The sequence below is a fragment of the Crinia signifera genome, chromosome 19 (assembly GCF_055691185.1).
Source record: "Crinia signifera chromosome 19, ASM5569118v1, whole genome shotgun sequence".
Taxonomy (NCBI): domain Eukaryota; kingdom Metazoa; phylum Chordata; class Amphibia; order Anura; family Myobatrachidae; genus Crinia; species Crinia signifera.
The window spans coordinates 10,569,180-10,595,463 of record NC_139226.1 but is presented as its reverse complement, the minus strand read 5'-3'; the positions used below and the strand labels follow the sequence as shown (position 1 = coordinate 10,595,463).

The 26,284-nt window shown below is 41.4% G+C and overlaps 1 protein-coding gene across 1 annotated transcript in view; it reads right to left on the bottom strand.

Annotated features, from left to right (window-relative positions):
- Window positions 1-2,766: 2,766 nt before the first annotated feature.
- The window catches only part of LOC146042447 (IgGFc-binding protein-like), a 75,562-nt gene continuing 52,044 nt past the window's right edge, over window positions 2,767-26,284 (bottom strand). Inside the window, exons 11-15 of the mRNA XM_083162438.1 lie at window positions 10,846-11,413; window positions 8,717-9,312; window positions 8,032-8,605; window positions 7,681-7,880; window positions 2,767-2,917 (exon numbers count right to left, since the gene is read on the bottom strand). Coding sequence (XP_083018564.1) covers window positions 2,771-2,917; window positions 7,681-7,880; window positions 8,032-8,605; window positions 8,717-9,312; window positions 10,846-11,413 — 2,085 coding nt within the window. The 3' untranslated portion in view covers window positions 2,767-2,770. The remainder of the gene's footprint in view (window positions 2,918-7,680; window positions 7,881-8,031; window positions 8,606-8,716; window positions 9,313-10,845; window positions 11,414-26,284) is intronic.

Here is a 26,284-nt window from a genome sequence, read left to right as displayed (position 1 = left end):
ATGTATGGGGAACTAGGTGATCTAGTCCAGTGATGGCTAACCTTCACACTCCAGCTGTTGTTGAACTACACATCCCAGCATCTCCTGCATCAGTTTTAGCATGGCCAAATAGTAAAACTTATGCAGGGCGTGCTGGGATGTGTAGTTCAACAACTGGAGTGTCAAGGTTAGCCATCACTGATCTAGTCAGATCGCTTAGAAAAGGGTCTGAAATAACCCCATGTGTACGCCCCTTAAGGCTTTAGGAGGGGAGCTCATGAACATGTTCCCCCTGCCTGAGAGGTGCTCTCCCTCCTCCCATTGTTCAGAATAATACATGGGCTGAAAACTTCATATACATATTTTTTAAGTTTAGTAATCAGCCCTGTTTCCTGCAGTGTCCGCGGCTGAATGTTTTGGCGACACCCGTGACTAGGTGGAAACCCGTGCATCTTTCAGCTTCAACTTTAGCAGGTATACTGATGTAGTAACCCCGCCTACTGTTATACTGGCCCTGCCCATTTTGATTTGGTGCCGCCCACATGAGGCCACTTCCAGAAAATTTCCAGGGCCACTTTTTGTCCCCAATCCGCCCCTGTGCGGCAGCCAATAAAAATCCTCAGCGTCACACTAACCAATCACAGTGCAGCCAGCAGCTTCATCCATACGCTGCCTGAGACCTCTGCACTTTGTTCCCTGGCTGCCTGCAGAGCCTGTAATAGCATGGAGCCTGTAATAGCGGCTACATAGTTCTCATACAGGGGTCTTTCCCCTGGCCCTGCAGCCACACCTACACTCGCAGCCCTGGATCATACAAGTGACAGTTCCCTGTGTGTTTCCAAGCCCTAGATGATGTCCATGCTGAAAACAAATGACAGGTATATATATACACACACCTATACAACACATACACATCCCAATATTAATACCCCACCCCCACAACCTTATCCCTATACTACAGGTACACAGATCACTATACAGCACATGTTTCCAAATGTTTGAAAATTGAGCATACTGTACATCCCTGTATGCCGTACATACATTCCTACTTACAGATAGATCCCTATAGACATTAGGGAGATATATATAGCAGTCCCCTACATACAGTACATACTTCCCTATGTACAGCATGTAGAGTCCTATATAAAGCAGGTATATACAGTATGTAGTTTCCTAAAAATAGCAAGTATATACAGCACAAACAATATCTAATATACACACACATACACCTACATAAGATCTCAAACACATATGACACGTATACAGCAAGTACATTAATCATAAAATATCTTTACCACATACAGCTGGCATACACAGCACATACGATCCCTATCTGTGTACAGGACTATATATATATATATATATATATATATATATATATATATATATATATATATATACATACACACACACACACACACACACACACATATATACCACACAGGATCCCTACAAACATACAGCATTATGGTGTGTGGTATAATATGTAATAGGTATTACGGCATTTGGCATAATGCAAAATGGGCATTACAGTGTGGCATAACATGTAAGGGGCATTATGGCATGTGTGTATGTATGTATATATATATATATATATATATATATATATATACACATACACAGACACACACACACACACACACACACATACATATATATATATATATATATATATATATATATATATATATATACCACACAGGATCCCTACAAACATACAGCATTATGGTATGTGGTATAATATGTAATAGGTATTACGGCATTTGGCATAATGCAAAATGGACATTACAGTGTGGCATAACATGTAATGGGCATTATGGCATGTGGAATAATATGTAATGGGTGTGTGACATGTAGTAGGCAGTACGGTGTAAATTTTTGGTGCACTTCCCCTATTTTTAGATTGTCTGGCTCCTACACTTTCATCCTGGCTCCTAGATTTTACAAAAATTTGTCAAGCCCTGCCTTACAATATATTTTGTAGTGCCATTGTGATATTCATATATGTGTGTGTGTGTGTGTGTGTGTTTGACCAAAAATGGAAGGGGGGGGGGGTGGGGGGCGCCAGATTTTTATTTGGCAGGGGGGAGCAAAATTTCTAGTTACGCCACTGCAGACAGCTTATAGACAATACAGTACGTTAGTAGTAGCTTTGTATGTGTTATAATGGCACATCCAGAAGGGCCACCCTGCAGTCATATCTCTACATTACCATCTGCAGACATCGCACCAGTTGTAGTCTCTACTTTCTCCATCTACATTTGAACCCAACTGGCCACCAACTTCCTATGTAACTGGAGATATCTACAGGGCCTACATCTAGCTTTCTTTGTCAATTCATATGATCGATCATACCTGTAGAAACAACTATACTAAGGGGTTAAGGGGGGGTGGGGGGTTTCCATCTCCTGTAATGGTGATGTTGACCTCCTAGACATTGTTTATCTGCCATCCTGATACCACATAACTATCAATGTATCTAACATGCAGCAACTCTTATTAAGTACAGAGATCATTATGTATACTGCCATTCATTCAATATCTTCAGGAACGGGAGATCTGTTGTGTATTTGGGTCAGAGGGGACATCCTCTTGGTTCTGACCGGTATCTTCATTGGGCCGCATCCAGTACTACAATAAGAATAATGTATCAGAAGAGTCACAGTATATAACATGAAATACAAAATTGTAAAAAAAAAGCCCATGTCGCATGTCAGTGGGGACCTCCCACATCATTCCATGGTCGCCAACATTTTAGCAAGTGCTGTGCAGGGTACTTACCCAGACCTAGTTATCCTTGGACCCTGTAGCAGCCACGCACACCATTGATGAGGCCACAGCGCATGAAAATGCTGCATGAAAATGGTGCGCAGGTCACACCGCCAGCTTGGCACGTACATTGACGGGTACAGTCTGCCGTGACAAAGGACTCGCCCTCCTAAATAAGAAAAATTATAGGTTTTAATTTAAAAAAAAAAACACAGGGAATACGTAAACTTCTAATTATTATATCAGCAATTGCTAAGAAATGCATCTTACAAATTTGGTTACAGCCTATAGCCCCTCCGTTTACTCTTTTTCTTAATAAATTACATTATGTATTTAAGATGGAATGGTTAGAAGCATCTTTGAGAAAAGACATAGCTACTGGGAAATGTTTCATCACATGGGAAAGTTATATGAATATCCAACCCAATTTTACTCAATAAAAGATCAGGGGCCTTATTTTGGTTCATTCTTTCTGACAAAATCCTTCTTAGATGGGCAAAACCATGTGCACTGCAGGTGGGGCAGGTGTTACTTGTGCAGAGAGAATAAGATTTGGGTGGGGTTTTACTTCAAAGTCAGATCTATATTGCAGTGTAAAAATAAAGCAGTCAGTATTTTCCCTGCACAGAAACAAAATTACTCACCCAAATCTAATTCTCTCTGCACATGTTACATCTGCCCCCCCTGCAGTGCACATGGTTTTGTCCATCTAAGAAGGATTTTGTCAGAAAGAATGAACCAAAAAGAGGCCCCAGGTTTGGAAATGCTTCCGGAACACACGGTGGTACGAAACACGAATGAATGCACAAGACCCACCGATCCTTTTTTGGGTGAATATTAAATAATACCAATAGTGTATATAATCTGGAATTATGAAATAATGGGGATATTGATTGGAAATATATAACCGGATCCCACCATGCCATATAGTGTTACTGACATCTTATTTTGGATTTGTGTTTGTACTTTGTATAGCATATATAAAGTAACTGTAATGAAATTTTCTAATGCGCTTCAATAAAAGAAAAGAAATGGAAAGGTAAAAAATATTGTGATCACCAAGTATAATGTGCCCCTGGAGAAATGCCGCTTTATACCTGAATTTCAATCTTTTCCATGGCCCCTAATTTGGTACATTGCAATATATATGTATATATATATATATATATATATATATATATATATATATATATATATATATATATGTAGAAATATATATATATATATATATAGAGAGAGAGAGAGAGACCGGAATGAAGCAGCACTCCTCAATCTGTAGTAGGTGCGGTGCCAGCCAATAGCTCCCCAGGCAGGGGGCAACAATATAGACACGATGATGGCAGCACACGCTCAAATAATCAGTCAGGAGTCACGTTCTTGCAGTCAACGTTTCGAAGCTTTTAATGTAATGCTTCTTCTTCAGGACAAGATAACATAGTGCATAACATACAACATATTTATACATACCGGTAAGCACACCCACTCGTACCTAGATTCCCGTGCTCCACCGGCAAAGTGACTGACGTCATCAGCTGTGGACAAGCGTGTCCGTCTAAGCCTAAGTCAAATTTATCTCCAGGTGAAACTAAAGCATTGAATGACTTATCTTCTTATACAGATATTGCTATACGGCCCGCCGATAAGGGCGGGTTGGTGGTGGTGCAAGATCTTACTGAATATAAAGCTGAAATTATGCGTCAATTAGCTGATTCATCTGTTTATAGATTGCTTGACTGTGATCCTACTGAAATATTTTCTGATAAGCTTGTGGAGATATTACAGCATGCGGTCAGTGATGGGCAGATCACATCTGATCTAGCTAATGCATTACAAGTACAGTTCCCCACTGTACCGTTGCTGTATACACTCCCCAAGGTTCACAAAAGATTAATAGCCCCCCCTGGACGCCCGATCATCGCAGCCAGGGGGTCGTTGTTTCAGAATGTGGCCGTGTATATTGATTCCCTGCTTCAACCATGTGTCCAATCTAGTCCTGGTTTTCTTTTGGACACTACTACTTTCATTAATCAGTTGTCAGATATCGGTACAGTACCCTCAGACAGTTTACTGGCTAGTATTGATTTCACTAGTCTATACACCGTCATACCGAATGATGGTGGACTAGAGGCAGTACGTAGATTATTACAAGATAATCCTCTCTATGTGGGTCCTGATATACAGTTTGTATTATCCTTGCTTGAACTAGTACTCACACATAATTATTTCTTATATGACAACAGATTCTATATACAAACTAGCGGATGCTCGATGGACAGTCATTTTGCACCAGCATACGCGAATGCGTATATGCTGCAGGTCGAAAGAGACATATTTTTCACTAACATCAATGTATCTAGTAATATCATTTTCTATACTAGATACATTGATGAACTGTTTGTTATTTGGAGTGGCAGTAAGGAGCATCTCTTAAAAGTCATTGATCAGCAAAATATCTCGAGTAGCCCCATAAAACTTACCTGTATTGTCAACACAAAGACAGTGTCATTTCTGAATGTTCTGGTGTCGATTAATGATGGATCGATTAGCACTACTTTGTTTCGCAAAGAAACGGATCGCAACACGGTATTACATGCCAGTAGTTGCCATCCGAAATCTTTGAAGTTTGGGCTCCCTTATTCGCAATTTATCCGGGCGAGAAGAATTTGTAGCGATCCCCAGGAGGCAGAGCTACAAATTGATCTCATGATTGACCGATTCTCTCAGAGGGGTTATGATATTGCCTTGTTACAACAAGCTAAGAGACGAGCACTATCAAAGTCTCGTAGTGAACTTCTTGTTTATAAATCTAAAACTAGTGAGACAACTAACCGTGATATTTTGCCTTGGGTTAACCAATATAATACAGCCAGTCCGACCATCACTCAGGTCATCAAGACTAACTGGCCGATTATACAGAGTGATCCTTCTCTTCAGCTTACCACCAGCAGAATAATGCCCTGTTATACAAGGGGTAGGAACATCCGTGATAGACTTGTCAAATCAGATGTTGCTCAATTACAGGTTGCGGGCAGCGAACAATTCTTGACCCTCAAACCAGGCTGTTTCAAGTGCCTGGGGTGCATTACGTGTCGTTCCCTCACAAGGGCCGACACATTCTGTCACCCCCTGAGTGGCAAGAGATACCAAATCCGACATAGGGTGACCTGCACGACACGTTACATTGTTTATATGATTTCGTGTCCGTGCGAGTTAAACTATGTTGGTAAAACAGAAAGAACACTAAGAGAGCGTATGGCGGGACATCGCTCCTCCATTAAGGCAGCTCTCGAGAGCGGGTCTAGTGATCAGCCCGTTGGTCGTCACTTCTTGCTTGCCAGACACTCCTTACCTATGTTGAAATATATTATTATAGACCACGTGCCTGAGAGTATCAGACGAGGCAATCGTGGTCTGAAATTATTAAGATGTGAGGCACAGTGGATCCACAGACTCAACACACTGGCGCCTAGGGGGCTTAATGAGTCTGCTGGTCTCCACTGTTTCATTTAAGGGGTTATACTCTGTGGGTTCCCTTTTGCTATTTGGGCATGTCCTGATACATTCAATTCCTTTTATATTAAGTACTTTCTGATGATGTTTAATATGTTGAAGGTGATGTCAACTTTTTGACTATGTCGATACGTTTTATACAAGTAATCTTTGTGATTTTTTTTCTTATAATACCAGTCTGCATCTCTTTTCAGGTGGAGCGCAACTAGTTTTACCGCAATGTTTATGTGATTTCACTTGCTGGTGATGTGTGTTATAAATTATAGGTTTGTTGTAATTGACACGCTGTAATTATTGGTGTTTGTTTTTGTAAACCACGGTAACCATGACAACAGCGGCTCGGAGCCGGCAGGCGTCTGGACGCACAGGTGAGTTGGTTACGAGCAGTGCCAGTGCGTGTGCGCCGACGGACACGCTTGTCCACAGCTGATGACGTCAGTCACTTTGCCGGTGGAGCGCGGGAATCTAGGTACGAGTGGGTGTGCTTACCGGTATGTATAAATATGTTGTATGTTATGCACTATGTTATCTTGTCCTGAAGAAGAAGCATTATATTAAAAGCTTCGAAACGTTGACTGCAAGAACGTGACTCCTGACTGATTATTTGAGCGTGTGCTGCCATCATCGTGTCTATATATATATATATATATATATATATATATATATATATATATATATATATATATGTGTGTATATATATATATATATATATATATAGATAGATAGATAGATAGATAGATATTATACAGTATATATATATATATATATATATATATATATATATTATATACATACATACTACATACACACACTGTAGATTGATAGTGAAAAATCTTGGTTAAAATATAATAAGTGAAACTTATTAGATGAATTTGAAGATATAAATGCTATAGGACTTTATGTTTCTGTGTCATTTGACCATGAGGAAAGGTCTATTTGGAATACAAGTACAGTGTGTTACTCTTCCATTCAAAATAATATAATAAGATACATCTTCTACACTATATATAAGAATAAAAAAACAGTAGTACTACGTACACTTAAAATGTAATACGTACACTTAAGTATAAAATGTAATACGTACACTTAAGTATAAAATGTAATACGTACACTTAAGTATAAAATGTAATACGTACACTTAAGTATAAAATGTAATACGTACACTTAAGTATAAAATGTAATATGTACACTTAAGTATAAAATGTAATACGTACACTTAAGTATAAAATATAAAACGTACACTTAAGTATAAAATGTAATACGTACACTTAAGTATAAAATATAAAATGTACACTTAAGTATAAAATATAAAACGTACACTTAAGTATAAAATGTAATACGTACACTTAAGTATAAAATATAAAATGTACACTTAAGTATAAAATATAATATGTACACTTAAGTATAAAATGTAATACGTACACTTAAGTATCGTCCACTAAATACACATCCACATTTTTCCATGTTGACACAACTATCTCCGTCTAACAGATAGCCGGCATCACACTCGCAACCTTCGAAACATCGATCAGTGCATCTTATTGGCTCGGTGATCCCAGAGCAGGCCTGCTCACAGGTTCTGGTACAAAGCGCATATTGACTGTTCGCTGGACAGGACATCGCTGCAAAACGAAGATAACAAAATGTAGGAAATTGGCAAATAGAACTGGACAGTAATGTAAAACACAGCATGCAAGATAATGTTCCTTTCCAACAGCTGGAACTAACTTATTATGTTACACTGAATTTTGCTTTATTCTGCACTGTACTTACGGCAGAAATCTGGTGTTCGCCAAGAGCTTACAGTAGCCCCAACGGTATGACAAGCTGCTGCATAGGCCTGGATTGCCTTGCACACAATATTATCATTTCCATCAACAGCACAAGAGTCATAGATGCAGTCGTTAAAATATTCAGTTGGGTTAATCTTGGAATGACAGCTTTTAAATGGCCCAGCAGGGTTTGTGATCATGCCGCAAGAGGACGTAGCCTTAAATGGTTGGAGCTTGGCATCCGAACATACTGGACATTCTCCATCAGCACAACCATCACTGCATTTGGCACCAGCTATGGTCACTTTCCAAGCTGCTCCGAACTGATTCACAGAATTGGTAACCTCTTTGCTTGGAAGTTGAAATTCATCCTTGATGCCACCATTGAAGTTGCCACAGAGACCACCCATCTTGCCACGGTATGAACTAGGAATACTAAGCACTACATAGTAAATAGTATCATAAAGTATCTTCAAGCCAAAATCTGTCAGTAGGACAACATTGTTCCCTTCTTGATTTACAACGATACTGTCATCTTCTAAGGTCAGTGGCAATTTTTGGAGCTCTCCATCAACCTATGGAAATAATAAAAAACATTTTTCTTTAAGGTATTGACAAATTAGAACATAACGTTGTATCATTGCAATGTAAACAAAACAAATTGTATATTAATATTTGATACTCACCTTTACGGCGGATCTCATGTCTCTTTCAATGGCCACAGTGTACCCATATACAGACACCACCACGAGTCTTGTCACAGCAACTTTACCATTACCATAGCTTTCATTCTCAACAACCACAGAGAACTTCACAAGGCGCGGGTCATCCACCACAACCTTTGCGAAAGTGTAAGTGCAAGTGCCTTGGAAGTCAAATTTGAGACCATCAAAGGAGGTGTAATGTGGATCTCCAGAAGCCTCACATCTGCCATAATATTTAGGTTGGCATCCCCAAACCCCATTGACCAGTTTGCATTCTTCCTCAGGTCCACAGCGTTCTGATTGGCACGTGACAATGCCATTAGGCCCACACCAGCACTTCTCATTGCACTGCCCCTTAGGATAGAAGACTTCATCCTGCTGGTAATATTTATCTTGATAGACGCAGCCACACTTTGCAATGGGAACACATTTGGAACCACTCATTATAAACCCATTGTCACAGTAGCAAGATTCTTTACAAAGAGAATCGCATCCAGTCGGTGAGGACAATCCATAACAGTTGACGGGGCAGGCATTTCCGCACAATTCATAATGACTGTTTGGAGGGCAGGATGGGCCTAGTGAAATTGTATAAGTCAATATTAGCATTTCATATGAAGGGGTGTAATATAAAACCATAAGATAGTATAAGATTATAATATATAAGATATAAAATTATATTATTAGAATCAAATCACAGTGTAAATAAGTAAAAAAAAAAACCTGTAGCAGAGTCTATCAGACAGATGTATTAGCCTCCGAGTTCGGTGGCTGTGCTGGACAATAATTTAGAAGGCATTGTTCTGCCTTAAGAATGATTGCCCCTTTAAAAAAAACATACGAGTTCGGCCGGCATCCCTCACGGACACTAAAGTCAGAGGCTATTACATCTGGCAGCATGTGTGTTGTGCTTTGGACAATTTCAATATTGCAAGTATTCAACACTTGACATCACTCTTTCATTACCAATACAAATACTCTTTATCAAAAGCACCAATATTATTACAGGTTGAGTATCCCTTATCCAAAATGCTCAGGACCAGGAGAATTTTGGATGATGGATTATTCTGTATTTTGGAATATTTTAATATTTCAATTATATATTTTGAAGTATCTTGAATTTATTCTGTATAAACACATCAAGCACATGAAATCCACACACATATATTTTTTTTGTTAAAAAAACAAGGTTTTAAAACTTGAAACAAAATTTGTGTACTATCACAGATACTGAATTTTAATTCCAAGCAATCATTTTCTTGCACATATTTAGTGCCAGTTACATATCATGTCCCCAGTAGTGCCAGTTACATATAATGCCCTTCTTTTTCTCCTCAACCTCTTGCCCATAATCCTTCTTTAATGCTCTAATTACCCATTACTCAATACCCATTGTATCTGGAAGTCTGCCTTCTGTCTTTCTCCCTCTTCCTCTTTTCTCTTCAACTTTCCCTCTTTCCCCATCGCTTTCTTTCACCTGTTATCTCTTCCTTTTCCATAACCTGTGTTTTTCCTACTTCTGTCCCTTCTGGTCTTTTGTAGACAGCAAGGCAATCAATTACATCTGTAGCTACCCACCATGCTCCTCATGGAGAAGAACCTTCATCTCGAAGAGTTCTGCTTTTTTCTGTTGAGAGCTGTCTAGTTCTGTGGGTCAACATGGTGAAAGATAGAAAAATGCGGTATGTGAGAAATGCCAAAGACAGGTCAAAGAGGGTTGGCATCTTGAACCTCACCTCTCTTATCTCTTTAGCCATAAACATGGCTTGTCAGCCCTATTCTATATCTACACCATGTTCTGCCATCCAGTCACTGCTGGCTAAAAATCTACTTGAAGGATAAAAGTTGGATATATGTCAAAAGTAAATAGACTAACCCCATGAGGATTTACTATTGAGTGGTAGAAGTAATTCCAGCTTACCAAAAATGTATTGTTGTACAAAATTTCATGATTTGGCACAACTAATAGAACACACAATAAATGCCACTTGCACCTATGTGTATCTGTTACAAGTGTTTACTAAAGATCTTAATAAATCAATATTTATGAAATGTTCCTTTACGACTAATTAGCATCAATTTCATGAGAGATCTTTTGAACCTTAACTTACAGCAAAAAGAGGGCGATCTCCATTCCTGAAGTTTGACACCAGCGGCTTGACAGGCAGCCACATAGAGACCTATAGCATTACAGTATGATGATGGATGTCCTTTGTATTGGCACGCATCAAAAATGCAGTCATTGAAGAAAGGAGTGGGGTCAACAACTGAGAGACACTGGCTGAATGGCCCTTTGGGATTGGTGATAAGCCCACAGTAATTCTCACTTATGTACTCTTGCTTTTGAGCTTCAGAACATAGAAAGCAGTTCTTGTTACACTCTGGGGTACAACCAGGAACATCACCAACTTTCCAACTGTTACCAAACTGAACTTCATTTGCTGCTGTTTCGCCATTCTGCATGACAAAGTCATCATTGGGATCCTTGTTGTAGTTTCCACACAAGCCAGCAACAGCATTGGAATAAGTGCTAGGTACAGTCACTGCCACATAACTGTTCCAGTCATACTTTACAGTAACGCCAAAGTCTGTCGTAATAATGCCTTGGTTGCCACTGATGTATGCTACAACTTTGTCAGTTTGGAAGTAAAATGGCAGTGATGTCACAACATCGTCAACCTGAAGAAAAAAGAATGTAAGAGATCAATGGTCTACATCTTAGTCATCTCTCTTTATCTGTCTAAACTATACTGCATATAAAATTTTGATGTTTGTATCTGGCCCCTGATTCTGGTGATATTTCAAAGGATGACCACTGTCTACTGGATTGTGATCATTTTCCAAATGCACTAACGGTACTTGTGAGTTATCCGGGCTGCCGATTTTTTCATCGCGCCCGAAATCGTGGGCATCGCGTCGGTCGTGGCCGTTATAAGGGGCCGCGACGCGATGCCCGCGATTTCCCATAGACAATAATGTTAAAAGACGCGATGGACCAGATTTCCCATAGACAGCAATGTTAAAATAAAATGACAATGTGAAATTGGCCAATATGGCCATTTCACATTGGATATGTTTTAAAAAAAAGGTTTCATGGCCCCCCACCACCGTTAACGCCACCCCGCTATTGACGCCAACCCGAAGCGTGGCGAGCGCAGCGAGCCCGCGAGGGGCGGAGGTACGCGTCCTACGACCTTTTCATATCCCTACTATCCACTAGGGCGTGGAGGGGACGCGGACACCTGTGAAGCCCGCAAGGGGATGCGGATACCTGTGAAGGTATCCGCGTCCCCTCGCGGGGCTCGCTGCGCTCGCCACACTATTCTATTCTCACTCCACGCCCTAGTGGATAGTAGGGGTATGAAAAGGTCGGAGGACGCGTACCGCCGCCCCTCGCGGTCTCGCTGCGCTCGCCACGCTTCGGGTTGGTCTCAATAGCGGGGTGGCGTTAACGGTGGTGGGGGGCCATGAAACCTTTTTTTTAAAACATATCCAATGTGAAATGGCCATATTGCCCAATTTCACATTGTCATTTTATTTTAACATTGCTGTCTATGGGAAATCGGGTCCATCGCGTCTTTTAACATTACTGTCTATGGGAAATCGCGGGCATCGCGTCGCGGTCCCTTATAACGGCCACGACTGACGCGATGCCCCCGATTTGGGGCTAAATCGCGGGCATCGCGTCGGTCGGGTGTCCTTAAGTTAACTAAACTTAAGGACAAAATCGGCAGCCCGGATAACTCACAAGTACCGCACTAACTACTTGCTATTGTGAATGCAGCATAATTACATCTCATCAAATTGGTTGACTATATGTGTGGACAGAATGAAAAATATTTCTGTTTTAGCTCTATGGTCTAACAGCAAGATCTTTGTGTTTAAATACTTTCAATAAACAAATGACTACATTGACTTCATACATACCAAAATACGACGAGGATAATCCAAGCTAAGAGTCAAAACCATGGGCAGTATTCAATGAGAAAAGTTCTCCGTCTTTTGTGGAGAATTTGTGCTTTTTTCGCCTTGGACGGAGCATTTTGCTCTCCAAAAGCGAGCAAGCCTATTCAATGTGAAATGTTCTCCGTCTTTCTAACTGATTTTCGCCGTCTCTCTCCGTGTAGAAATTCTCCATCTTTTGATGGAGAGCTGGAATGTGAACTTTTAATCTAAAAGGCTTTTGTATTTAATTTTGGTGTCAAAAAATCAGGAATTTTTTTCTGTGAAGGGGCATGTGATTTTTATTCATGTGCTTATAGCACATGAATATATATTTAATTTAAAAAAAAATATTTTTTTTAATTTTTTTTTTTTTTTTTTTTACACAGTGCAGCCAGCAGGGGGCCGGAGCGCTCGAGCCGCTCATTAGATATTCATATATTCACTGCACCCGTATGCACGTTCGGGTACAGTGAATACTGGGTCCCCCGCTGGCTATAGGGGGGGGCAGCCTGTGCTGCCTGGGTCCCAGGGGGGCCCCCTACCCTCACATATGTTCTGTGGCATCCAGGGAGACTTTAATCTCCCTGGATGCCACGTCCCTGTCAGCTCCCTGCCGCGGACGCTCGTCCGCTGCAGGGGTTAAGACTCGCCGCGAGTGGCGGCGAGTCTTAAAAACATTGAATAGTGGGAGCAGGAGAGGCAGCGAGCCCTCCGGAACACGGAGAGTGCACGGCGAGCAAAAAAAAATGCTCGCCATGCACGGAGAATATCTTCATTGAATACTGCCCCATATCGTAGACTTCCAGTGTAACCACTTTGGTGTAGGAGACAGCTGTGTTCCCACCACGATTGTTGTTTTGGACATTGACAGTAAAACGGGTCAGTGATGCATCATTAGAGGACACACCAACCAGCTGGTATATGCAGGTTCCCATAAAGTTAAATCTCTTGTTGTCAAAAGTTGTGTAGTGAGGATCTCCACTGCCTGTGCAAGTAGCGAAGCTGATGGGTTGACAGCCAAGCACTCCATTTGATACCATGCACTTTTCACTTGCTTTACAACTGTTCTCCTTACAAACCACCAGGCCAAGGCTTGGATCACACTTGCAGAGAAGACGACACTTGTCATCGGACCAAAACTCCTGGTTTGGTTGGTAGTAAGCACCATTGTAATTGCAACCACAGCTTGAAACCTGTACACATTTATCAACACTGAGGACATAACCGTCATTGCACTGGCAGGTCTCCACACAGTCATTAGTGCAGTGGGATGGATCTGTTCGATCGGTACATGTGGCTGGACAAGCATTTCCACAAAATTCGTAGTGACTGTTTGCAGGACATTTCAAAGCTGAAATACAATAAAGTTTTTAAAAATATATTTTTACCATGTTTAAAATATATGCTTATAAGCCAAAGTTGATGTTGATTTATTTTGGTGAATCTCACTACTTACTGCATCCAGAAGGGGTTCTCCAATCATATATTTTAGCGCCCTGTTTTCGGCAGGTGTCGGAATAAACGTTGAGAGCCTGGCATAGGAATTGGTCAGATCCACCATTAATGCAGACATCGTATAAACAGCTATCGAAAAAATTGTCTGGGTTAACTTTCGAGTGGCACTCTCTGAATGGCCCATCTATGACATTGCTGATGAGGCCACATCTCTTCTCATCTCCAAACATGGCCTTCTTGCTGTCATCACAAGTTGGACAATTGAGTCCCGGGCAGTAATCAAAGCAAAAAGGATCCTGGTCATTGACTTTCCAGCTCTTAGCCCAGTCTATGATGGAAGTAACCAATATGTTGTCGGAAGTGGTCATATCATCTCTGATATTTTTGTTAAAGTTGCCACAAAGACCAAGCGTAAGCCCATAGTAGCTGCTGCTCAGTGTGACCACAACATGCCAGTTATACTCGTAGGTCACCTGAAGGCCAAAATCGGTACTCACTACGGCATTGAGACCACTGATACTTGCCTTGATCTTTCCATTTAATAAGCTCATTGGAAGGTTGGTGATTACATCATTGACCTGTTAAAAAAGATAAACATGGCAGTTTAAAAATATAAATCTTAGCTTGCTAGCTTCCTTTGATTACATTATATAGTTATATGTTAACCATGGCTTTGGTGGCACTATGAGTAAAATGAAAACAATAAATAAATTACTAAATAAATAGATGTATAAATAAACACTGTGTGCTATTGATTTGCACTATCGATTTTGACTATTTTGGGTGGTGATTCAGGTTGGCTCAGTAAGCAGTGTAAATGATCTGCTTACTAAGCGCTTAAAAACCATAGGCATGGCGAGCGAACAACCCCTTGCGCCGTGAGAATGTCCTTCCTGGGATGCAAATGGATGTGAATGCTGACACATCCATGCGGGTGTACAGGTGAAAAATCATACGATGGATACCAACCAGATCAACAGATCTGACTTTTATCTGTCCCCCCTGTGTTTGCATGGGGACGCCCAGTGTTTTTCTAGGTGCAACCACCATGTTTATGGGCAGCCCAGAAAACACTGGGTGACCCCATGGACCTCGAGTGGTCTGTTGGCCACGAGCACAGCACAGGAACTGCGGGCCCTGACCTTGTGTTGTCAGATGGCCACCAGCGCAGCATGGTAACCATGGGCCCTGACCTTGAAGTGGTCAGTTGGCCATGAGCACAGCATGGAAGCTGCGGGCCCCAACCTTGAGTGGTCTGATGGCCATTAGCATGGAGACTGTGAGCACTGACCTTGAGTGGTCTGAGGGCCGTGTGCGCAGCATGGGAACTGCGGGCCCTGACCTTGAGTGGTCTGATGGCTATTAACACAGCATAGGAACTGCGGGCCCTGACCTTTAGTAGTCTGATGGCCATTAGCACATCATAACTTTCCCGCATTGTAATTTGGACTTGCATCATACCCCAGCTTGTGTTAGAGAGGTGCACGTGGGTCTGGCTGCCTGAGGTGCTGTCGCCACACATGGGCGAATTAAAGTTTCAATGCCACCATCTGTTTCTCCCTGTTAGAGTCCTCTATGTAAGGAAAGGGAGGTTTAGATTTGTGGAGGATCTATTCCTAGGAGCGTCCTTTTTTGGTGCTCTAGTCTGGTGGTAGGGCAGGGGTTTGTGGGGCCAGGAACCCTGCTCTTGGCAGGAAAGAACGACAGATTAATTGTTTTAGGTCTTCAGTAAGCGATGTTTATGCATCATATCGGTTGTTTTCAGTACGCTCACCTTTCATTGACTATAGGCCTGCGCTGGATCACCCACTCGGGGACAGCGGCACCACCCGGTCAGGTGTACAGTCAATCGAGTTGGTGGAGCCATACCGCTTGTTGTTTAGCGAAAATGTCATTACCACGTCAGTCGTGGGGTGGAGCTTAGATCACTAGCCGTTCTTTCGGGGCCACCATTAATTAAGCTATAATACTATCAATTAGCTTAAAGTGCTTTAAATAAATTCAGCTATCAATTTCTGGCAAACCCAAGTCTCCGAGTCGTTATTTCAGGTTTATATAAATTGTGAAATGTGAAAATGTATACATGCATAAGGTCACACATCAGATGCTAGGATGTTTAGTGCTTTTTCTCTTTGGTAGCTTCACTTCTACACTTCCTTAATTAGGAAAAAAAAAATATTAGTGTATTTTTTTATGAATATTGAATTTAAAAATATTGTATTCTTTCACCCTCCTCCATTAGATTATTATTGTAATTTTTTTAAGTATTATTTGCATAGAGATAGATATAAAAATAAATGATCGGACATTTTTCTACTATTATTCCTACAACTACTACACTACAATTGCTGCTTCTGCTTATAATAACAATAGTAATATGAAATTAATAAATATAAAAATATTCACATAGAAAACACATGTTAAAAAATACTAGCTAATTTACATTCTGTTAATATTGGTTCATGCAGAAATAATTGGACTCACCCGAACTTTACCAAACTCGCCCTTCATAATGGTGATCTTATACCCGTATATGTATATGCTGACTGTTTTAACATACGACACTGCTTGGGTTCCTCTGTTGTCATTTTTCTCTTCAATGGTAAATGGCACCAAACCATCATCTCCACCACCATATTTAGAGAGTACATATGTGCAGGTTCCTTGGAAGTTAAAGTCATAACCATCGAAAGTGTGATAATGAGGATCTCCCCACGCCCAACAGGTGCCAGTGTAATTTGGAACGCAGACTGGTTTTCCATCTTGCACCTTGCAGGTTTCCTGGACCCTACATTTTTTGAACTTACATGGATCTGAAATAATAATAAGAATAAAAAAAAATGTATTTTTAACCTCAAATATGTAAAAATCACAGCTGGGATAGTATTTAAATTCTCATTTCAAGCAGCAGACTACGACTTATGTGTAGTAACAATGGTGTAATATTTTATTTCATGTAGTTCCACTTGTAACCTGCAGGTGTCACTGTTGAGGTTGCTGTTTACAGCATCAGTGGGTTTGAAAATATATTAAAGAATAAGGCATCTACAGGCCTACCTACAGTTCTATCTTATACAATCAAGTTTGACTTAATGATTAAGATTATATAATATAGTTTATTGATCAGTAGATTTTTAATTTTAGGACCGGTAAAAACGTTACCTTTATTAATACATCCTACTACACCATCCGTAATCTGACACTTCTCATCAGACGTGCAGCTGGTGTCCTCACAGATCAGTCCACCAATCGGGCTGCAGGTACAAACTTCTGTACAGTCGTTCGATAGAACTGGCAGATTGGGCTTTTGAAATGAAAGCAAACCAAACCAGTAATTAGATAGCTGTATAAAAATAGTTTCATTTGAATGTTGTATAAGAAAAATCAGGATCATTATTTGGTCCTTGTTGTACATATGTACTATTCAAAAACAGTTTATATGGCCTTGAAATCAACACAGAACATAAATTGTTAACCACCATTATAATAAAATGATGTAAATTATTATCAAAATAAAAGCTTCTCCTTCCATGGAATTGACATTCGGCTATTTACTACAGTTAATATGGTATTTTTTATTCGGGTGAAACCTGGAAAGTTCTTCCGGATTAAGTAACTGTTCATCTGTATGATTCCAGACCTACAGTACACCAAGAGCTCCATTATACCAACCTGATAGTATTGTCCATCTTCAAAGCAGCCACAATTGTCCATCGACACACATCCTTGCCCATCAAAGAAGAAGCCATCATTACACTCGCAGCCCTCTGAACAGGTGGTGGGGCAAATGGTTGGATTGGTGATACCAGCACAAGTTGTAGAACATACATCAGCACAGACTTGGTATTGGCTATTGGGTGGGCAGGTCATTGCTATTTTGAGAAAATCAAGGACAATTCATGAGCAACGTAATACAAATAAAGATTGTACCAATGCGTTTCACGTTCTTGTAGTATAGGACTCTTGTGATGCATAGTGTTTATTTAGAAGAGAACACATCAGTTTGACATACTCCCTGTGAGTACTTTCATTGATGGTCAGAGCAATCAATCAATCATGGTTCTAACCTCCCAGTGACGATGTGAAAATTAAGGAGCTGCAAGTCCCTTATTGGCTGCTAGGAACATCTGAAGTAGGAGCCCTCTAACTGGAGGAATGTAATCAGCTAACACGCTCCTAGATGGTGATATCAATTAATTCTGATATTAAACAGGGATCAGCAGGAAGTCTGGCTTGCAGGACAGCTGCCAGAGATAAACAAATTAAGATTCATAGTGTGACAATGTCTAAGTTGCTTCTAGGCCTCTCACAACAAAACGACTCAAAAAGAAATAAAAAAGGACACCTCTTTATCTACTTCAGTGGTTACAGACAGTATATTATTCTTGGATATTGGTCATACTGTATTATATTTCCCCTATTTACAGTATATATATATATATATATATATATATATATATATATATATATATATATATATATATATATATACAGTACATCCCATTTTTCTCATTTATTAATCACATGTATAATATTCACTGTAGATTGATGTATATTGTAGGCTGTATTAGTAAAGCTTTAATAACTTACGGCAGAATGCGTCATTTCGCCAAGGTTTTATGGTGACACCGGCTGCTTGGCATGCAGCGACATAGCTTGCAATGCTATTGCAGAGAATGCCTCCGTCCCCAGCCCCAGCGCACAGGTCATAGATGCAGTTGTTGAAGTATGTATCGGGGTTAATAGTTCCATAGCAAGCACTCAGGGGGCCTCCTGGCTTATTAAGGAATCCACAGTAGATCTCAGTCTTGAAGATATCTACTTTTCGGTCATCACAGGATGGGCAGGGATTTCCACTGCCACCACACCCACTGTCACATATTATACCAGGGATCTGAACCTGCCAGGAGGATCCAAATATGGTGACATCTGTAGTCAGACTTTTGTCGGGGAGCTGGAAGTCATCATTTTTGTTTCCATTGTAATTGCCGCACAGGCCACCCAACTGTTCCTTGTAGTTTCCTGGAACGGTTACTATCACATTGTAGACCAGGTCATAGTTCACCTGAACACCAAAGTCGGTGTCAATGATGACCCTTATGCCATTCTGGTAAGCTTGGATCTTGCCGTTTTCTAAGGTCACTGGGAGGTAACTATACACTCCATCAATCTGTTTAGGAAATAGGAATTTCTGTTGCGCTTTACAATTGGACATAAGTGATCAAATAAAACTAGGTAATAATAGACAGACATAGAGGTAGGGGGACCTTACAATATATAAGAATATAGCATTGACACACAAGGATAGGTTATATCGATGGCGTAGAGGTCTACCAGATTTAAAAGATTCTAGGTGGACTGTATGATATGGTCACCCAGCAATGTTGGCCTGGGGTTGGCAAATCGGAAAGTGAAGAAAGTTCATGTTCAGACAATAAAGCTCAACACTATATAAAATAAAAAGGGTTTTCTAGATACTATATGATAGATAATTAGGTTATTAAAGTCCACATTTCTTCATTTTGTGCCAAACAAACAAGGGACCTCTTACTGAAATTTTAAGGTTTTCTAGTTTTCGATATGGCATACGACCTTATTTGTAAACATTGCACTTCATTAATAAAAGATAAAACCGGCTAAAAAACAAACAGAACAAAAGCTAAAAGCATTTTGTCAGATGTCAGTTGGAACAGATAGTGACTAGTTGAACCCCTGAATGTTTTTTTTCCAAACATCTACTGGAATAAAACATTCAGGGGTACAACTAGTCACTATACAGCAACCACAGCTGGAACAGATAAACATACAAATTTGTTACTTTTTAGTTTTTGCTTTGACATGTTTTTACCTTTTGGGGGGGGGGGGGGTTTCAGCCATTCTGTAGTTGGACCAGATGGTAATACTAAAATGAGGATATCACTACCTAAGGGTCCCTATATAAGGTTGAACATGATGGACACAACCTTAACTACTATGTTACTATGTTATTTTTATAGTTGTTTTTTTTTTTTTTTAGCTTTGGCATGCTTCACCAAGTTTTTTTTTTTACTTTGTATAACATAGCAATAAAATCTAAGCACAGTGGATATTATTGCTAGGTTATAAAGAGTAGGCCACTCCGGACAGAAGGGATAAAAGAATAGGGTGTGGTACAGGGGTCCGACAGTCGGGATCCCGACAGTCATTAGCCCGGCGTCGGGATCCCGACTGGCCGGACCCAGACAGCATGGTGAACGCAACTAAGCCCCTTGCAGGCTCGCTGCACTCGCCACGCTGTGGGCATGGTGGCTCGCTACGCTCGCCACCTATTCTATTCTCCATCTGTGGGGGTCGTGGACCCCCACGAGCGAAAATAGCTGATGGCTGTCGGGAACCCGGCTATCAGTGTTTTGACAGTCAGGATCCCGACGTCGGGAAAATGCTGTCGGGATCCTGACTGTCTGGCCCTGTCCGGCACCCAAAAGAATAAAGGTGCATACACACTGGACGATGTATGGACTGAAAGAAATTCGTAACAGTGGATATTATTGCTAGGTTATAAAGAGTAAGCCACTCGGTACAGAAGGAATAAAAGAATAAAGGTGCATACACAATGGACAATGTATGGACTGAAAGAAGTTTGTAACCAATTTGCCTTGAACTACACAAAGGATATTGTGCATACACACTGAACATTATGATGACCGATAAACGTCAAACAATCTAGCTAGACTGTATCAGTTTTTTCAAAGAGGAAGAAGAAAGACTCTGGGTGAAATGTAATAGGATGAGAGATTCAGAAAGTGAGAGATTTGGTAAGAAATCTCCAGTTTTTTTAAAGTGACAATCACTGACACAGCAAAATCACACTGGTGTTGCTGTGTAAATGATTGCCACTTTAAAAAAACTGGAGATTTCTTACCAAATCTCTCACTTTCTGAATCTCTCATCCTATTACATTTCACCCTCTCTTTTTTGATGGGGCACTCTTGTTTGGAGATTAATTATCATAATCTGAATTATAACAATTATGGGACATGTAAATGGTAAGTGGGGAAGACGCCAAACAGAGATACTCAGGAGTCGCCCCTAGTATAACAGTCAATACTAGTATAACAATTAAAGAGAAGAGGAAGTGTGGAAAATGTAGATTACGTGTTTAAAAATTAACTTTTATTAATGAATTTCTAAAATAAATACTAGACACACATATATAGTTTGACACACAAAACAATTAAAATGTAACACACTTGTGATTCAGATGAGCCACATACATGGATGCACTTAAAGTTGTGATTACTTGCTGTCCCCAGCTCAATAATTTTTAGCCAGAGAAAAGAACCAGTGTTTGGGATTAAATCCTCAGGGAAACGTATAATCAATGTATCAAGTGATCTTTGCCAAAAGTATACAAATGTTTCAAACAAGGTTTTGCACAGAGTCTATGCAGAGACAATGTGTCTGTATTGTGGCTTGAGGATAAGGCCTGTTTGTTTGAAGTTTGTAGTGAGGCAATCTCCAAGGTTGTATGTTATAATATAACGCTTATCACAAAGTCTACATGGAAGAGATTTCTATACTCTGTATGACCCAGAGTTCAAGATTAATTTATGTGGTATTTCATAATGGTAGGTTGATGAATCTAGCCAAGTATTTTGGAAGTCAACATCACCAGTGAAAATATTATGATCAAAATACTCTTAATTTAGTACGTGTGGCATTTCAAAATATGCCGTAATTGTTCTGCAGCAGGAGGTATAGTAGCGCATACACAGTTTTAAATGGTACATATCTTGAGCCAATATTTATCTCTCATTTGACAGTTAAGAGAGTATGGAGAGAAAGACAGAAAGAGGTAGTCTCCCTGTGAGTCCCGCGTGAGAGATATTCAGACTGACTCTGTATACCTGTAGCAGGAGTGGGTCACTCTGTTAGTATTAGGGAAGTCACCGTACCCATTTCTTTATCAGGAATGACCCCAAAGTACCTGCCGACTTCCACTGTAAAATAGTGGGCTTTAAAGGAATTGTGGGAAATCTCAAATTTTTTCAGGGATTATAGGAATAGAGAGGAAAATCTCCTACTAATTCCCTGCTAGAGCTGGCGCCTCCCTACTTTATATACCTATATCATAAAGTGGCAAAGATTATTTTGAGAGTTAGACAGGTCACCCCCCCCTCAGTTTCTCATGAAGCTTCCACAGTTTGCCAGCTGCCATCAAGATAATCATGGTCGGCTTTGTAGGTATTGTGGGCACACACGCTCCATGCTGCTGGGTTTTCAGAGAGGGAGAAGTGAATAACTGCTGTCCCCCACAGGTCTCGCTGAGGAGGAATTGCTCCGCTACAGAAATGTACGAACTCCAGAGTGGTGACCTAACCTCCAGATTATTAGAACAGGGATATAGCAAGAGGTCCATCAAAAGGGCTAAATATCTTGCACTCAAATCCCAGAGAGAGGATCTTATATTTACAACAACCAAAAAACAGGAAATCAAGGCACCGGTTACACGTTTTGTCACAAATTACTGTGACCAATGGAGGGAATTACAGGAAATCATCAAAAAACATTGGCCAATCTTACAGATGGACTCTGACCTAGATGAGATAACAACACAAGGGCCCCAATTTAACTGGAGATGAGCCCGAAATCTTAGAGATCGACTGGTTCTGAGCAATTTCCAACGTACAACTAACTTCAAACCCAAAATGATGGGCACATTCCCATGTGGGAAATGTAAGGCATGTATGCTCATACATTGACAGAAAGAACGAGGTCATTAACCGTTTTTGGAAAAAACTCAAAGTGACACAATTTATGACCTGTGAAACATTAGGGGTTGTATACTGTCTCCCTTGTGGGCTAAAGTATGTTGGGATGACCAGCAGGAAACTGAAACTCAGAATACTGGAACACGCCAGCAACATTCACAATGCTGAATCAGACACCCTTAAATTAAAAAAACTCACGTCCGTAGCAAGACATTTTCTTAACAAACACAAAGGATCACCCCAAGGACTAAAAGCATTTGGAATAGAATGCATCAGAATGGGGATCAGAGGCGGTGACTTGACCAAAGAACTGTTGCGCAAAGAATGTAAGTGGATCTTTGACCTCAAAACAGTCAACCCATATGGTTTGAATGAAAACAACAGTTTTGGATCCTTCTTGTAAAAACTAACTCGCATATATATATCTCTTATATATTTGGCTACATCTGTCACTCAAAGTGTGTGAGTGTGTGTATAACAGGAGGGACACATTGCTCTGTTTCTGGACTTCTCCCTTAATTAATGATTGCCAGCACCTGTGTTGAAGCACCTTTCATCACCCTTCTAATCTGTGAAACAGGTGATGGCAATCATACATTATGAGGGAAGTCCAGAAACAAAGCAATGTGTCCCTCCTGGAGAGGGTCATGTTGGGAGGTATGTGACTGACTCACATGACAGAGAAACAGCCCAGTGAGCCCACAGTGCCAGACATCCTCTGCCTCCCCATGTTGCCCAGCAAAGACACTGCACCAGTTGAGCGACCCCCACCGCCCCACCCACGATTCGCGCCCCCCCCTGTGACCCCCCTCCCACGATTCGTGGCACCCCCCGCGCCCCCCCTCCCATGATTCGCGGCAAAACACCCCCCCCCTGCGACCCCCCTCCCGCAATTCGCGGCACCCCCCGCGCCCCCCCTCCCGCGGTTCGTGGCAACCCCCCGCGATTCGCGGCAACCCCCCCGCAATTCACGGCACCCCCGCGACCCCCCCCCTCCCACGATTCGCATCAACCCCCCCCCCCTCCCCATGGCTATGGTCAATGAAAAAGGTTAACATGAGATTTTGAGATTTAATTTTCATTTTTTGAAATGTGTCGAATGTGTGACCTTTCTGTGTTGATTTTTTCTTGTGGAGATTCACGGCACCCCCCTCCCCCCCGCGACCCCTCCCACGATTCGCGGCACCCACCCCCAAACCCCCGCGACCCCCTCCTCCCGCAATTCACGGCACCCCCCGCAACCCCCCTCCCGCAATTCGCAACCCCCCTTGCGTGATTCTCAGCCCCACTCCTGCACTTTGTGGCCCCCCGCCCCCTCCCGAGGTCCACCGACACCTGCGCCCACCCCTCCCTCAATTCTGCCCCCTCCCTCGATTCACGGCACCCCCCGCGCCCCTTCCACAATTCACGGCACCCCTGCTCCCCTCTTTAGTCCCCCGTATACTCACACACCCCTATCACTACCCAGCTTCCTGCTCTCCTGAACCATAACTTCCACCACTGGGGAGTCGCTGACGCTGTGTTGACCACATACCCCTATCATGCCTCATAGCCCAGCCTCCTGCTCTCATGCACCCTAACTCCCAGCGAGTAGGAGGAGACACTGACTCAGGGCCACCATCCTGTACTCCTGTACTGCCACGCTGGACCCTCACCCACTGGCAGAAGCTGCACTGTGTCTCCCACCCTCCTCTTTAGTCCCCCTTATGCCCACACACCCCTATCACTACCCAGCCTCCTGTTTTCCTGTGTTGTGACCTCCGCCAGTGGGGAGCCGCTGACTCAGAAACACCCTACTATACTATTGCACACACACACCTAAACAACATGCACACACAGCCCCCCCCCACACCCACAAATGTCACTGTACCATCCACACTATCAATGTACATCTTACTCTGTAACCGCTTTTTAATTAAACAAAACAATACACCCCCCCTTCCACATCATATGCTCTCTATTTAACACATTTCACCTATCACTCAAGTTGCAATACAGGCATCTGTCATACAATTCTAACCATATTTCTCACAATACAAACGTTCACAAATTAAGGGGGCGCAGCCCCTTACGACGGTGTGAAGAGCGCCCGTAGGGCGCGATGAATCACCTAGTATATATATATATATATTTTATATATATACACAAACTTTTCTGACAAATCATCCATAACTTCACCTCATCACTTCATTCCATTTCCATTATGATGGGGGGGGGGACACCTTCTTTTTTCTCACACCCCTCTCCTTTGTTTCCTTTCACTTTCACTACACAGTTCTCTTGCTGTAACACATATGCCACTAACTATAGCTTTCTTTGTATTTGTATCTCTATATGCCAGCTATACTCACTTATGCAATCACTTAAATGATTTGCTCATGTTTTATACTCTATACAATTTGTCTTACTTGTACATGTTTCTTTTTCCCCCCTCCACACACGATATAACACACACAATATCACACCACTCATTACTTGGATGATACTTAAATTTAGTTACTTTGCACAAATCAAAATATATAGAGCCCTTGGATTTATCTTTCAAAACTCCTCAACTCTTGGTCTCATTACATATTACATAACATTTACCCAACTCGCATCAATCACCTGACTTTCACACACCGCATCTTGTCACCGTCGCTAAGTACAATTATCCAAAGAGTTTAGTTACATCATTCATCATTTGTCATTTGTTATATTGTTCAGTGCGTATGCACAATATCGTTCATCCGGGACACTGAGAAGGGTCAAGAGCAATTGCTCATCAATGTCTTTAGTGCAATGTCTTCTAGTGTGTATGCACCTTTACACTGAGAATACTCAAATTTTTTTTAATTTGGAAAAGCTATCAGAGAGGAACTGTTGCTTAGCCAGAGTAATTGTGGGCATACAGTATGGTTTGGGGGCTATTTTTTTTTTCATCATAATGACCTGTAATGTTACCTTGTATCGGAAATATATGGGATGCGGTCAATTTCCCGGTGGTCGGAATTCCGGCGTTCAAAATCCCGACCCCGGAAACCCGACCGCCGGAATCCCAAAATTTTCTCCCTCTGTGAGTGTCCACGACACCCATAGAGGGAGAATAAATTAGCGTGAGGAGCGTAGCGTGACTAGCGTAGCGAGGCATTGGGCCTGCTTTGTGGCGAGTGCATCGAGCCCGCAAGGGGGGGGGGGGATCCACATCCCCCCCTTGTCGGGATTTCGGCGGTCGGGATTCTGGCATCGGGATTTTCAATGCCGGGATTCCGAACGCCGGGATTCCATACCGAATCGAAATTTATGTATGTATATTATGTATATTAAAGGTTAACACACATCAGACCAACTTTCCTCCAACCATTCAACTAGGTTGAATGGAATAAAAATCTGGTACTGGATAGGAGCAAATGTATTTTCA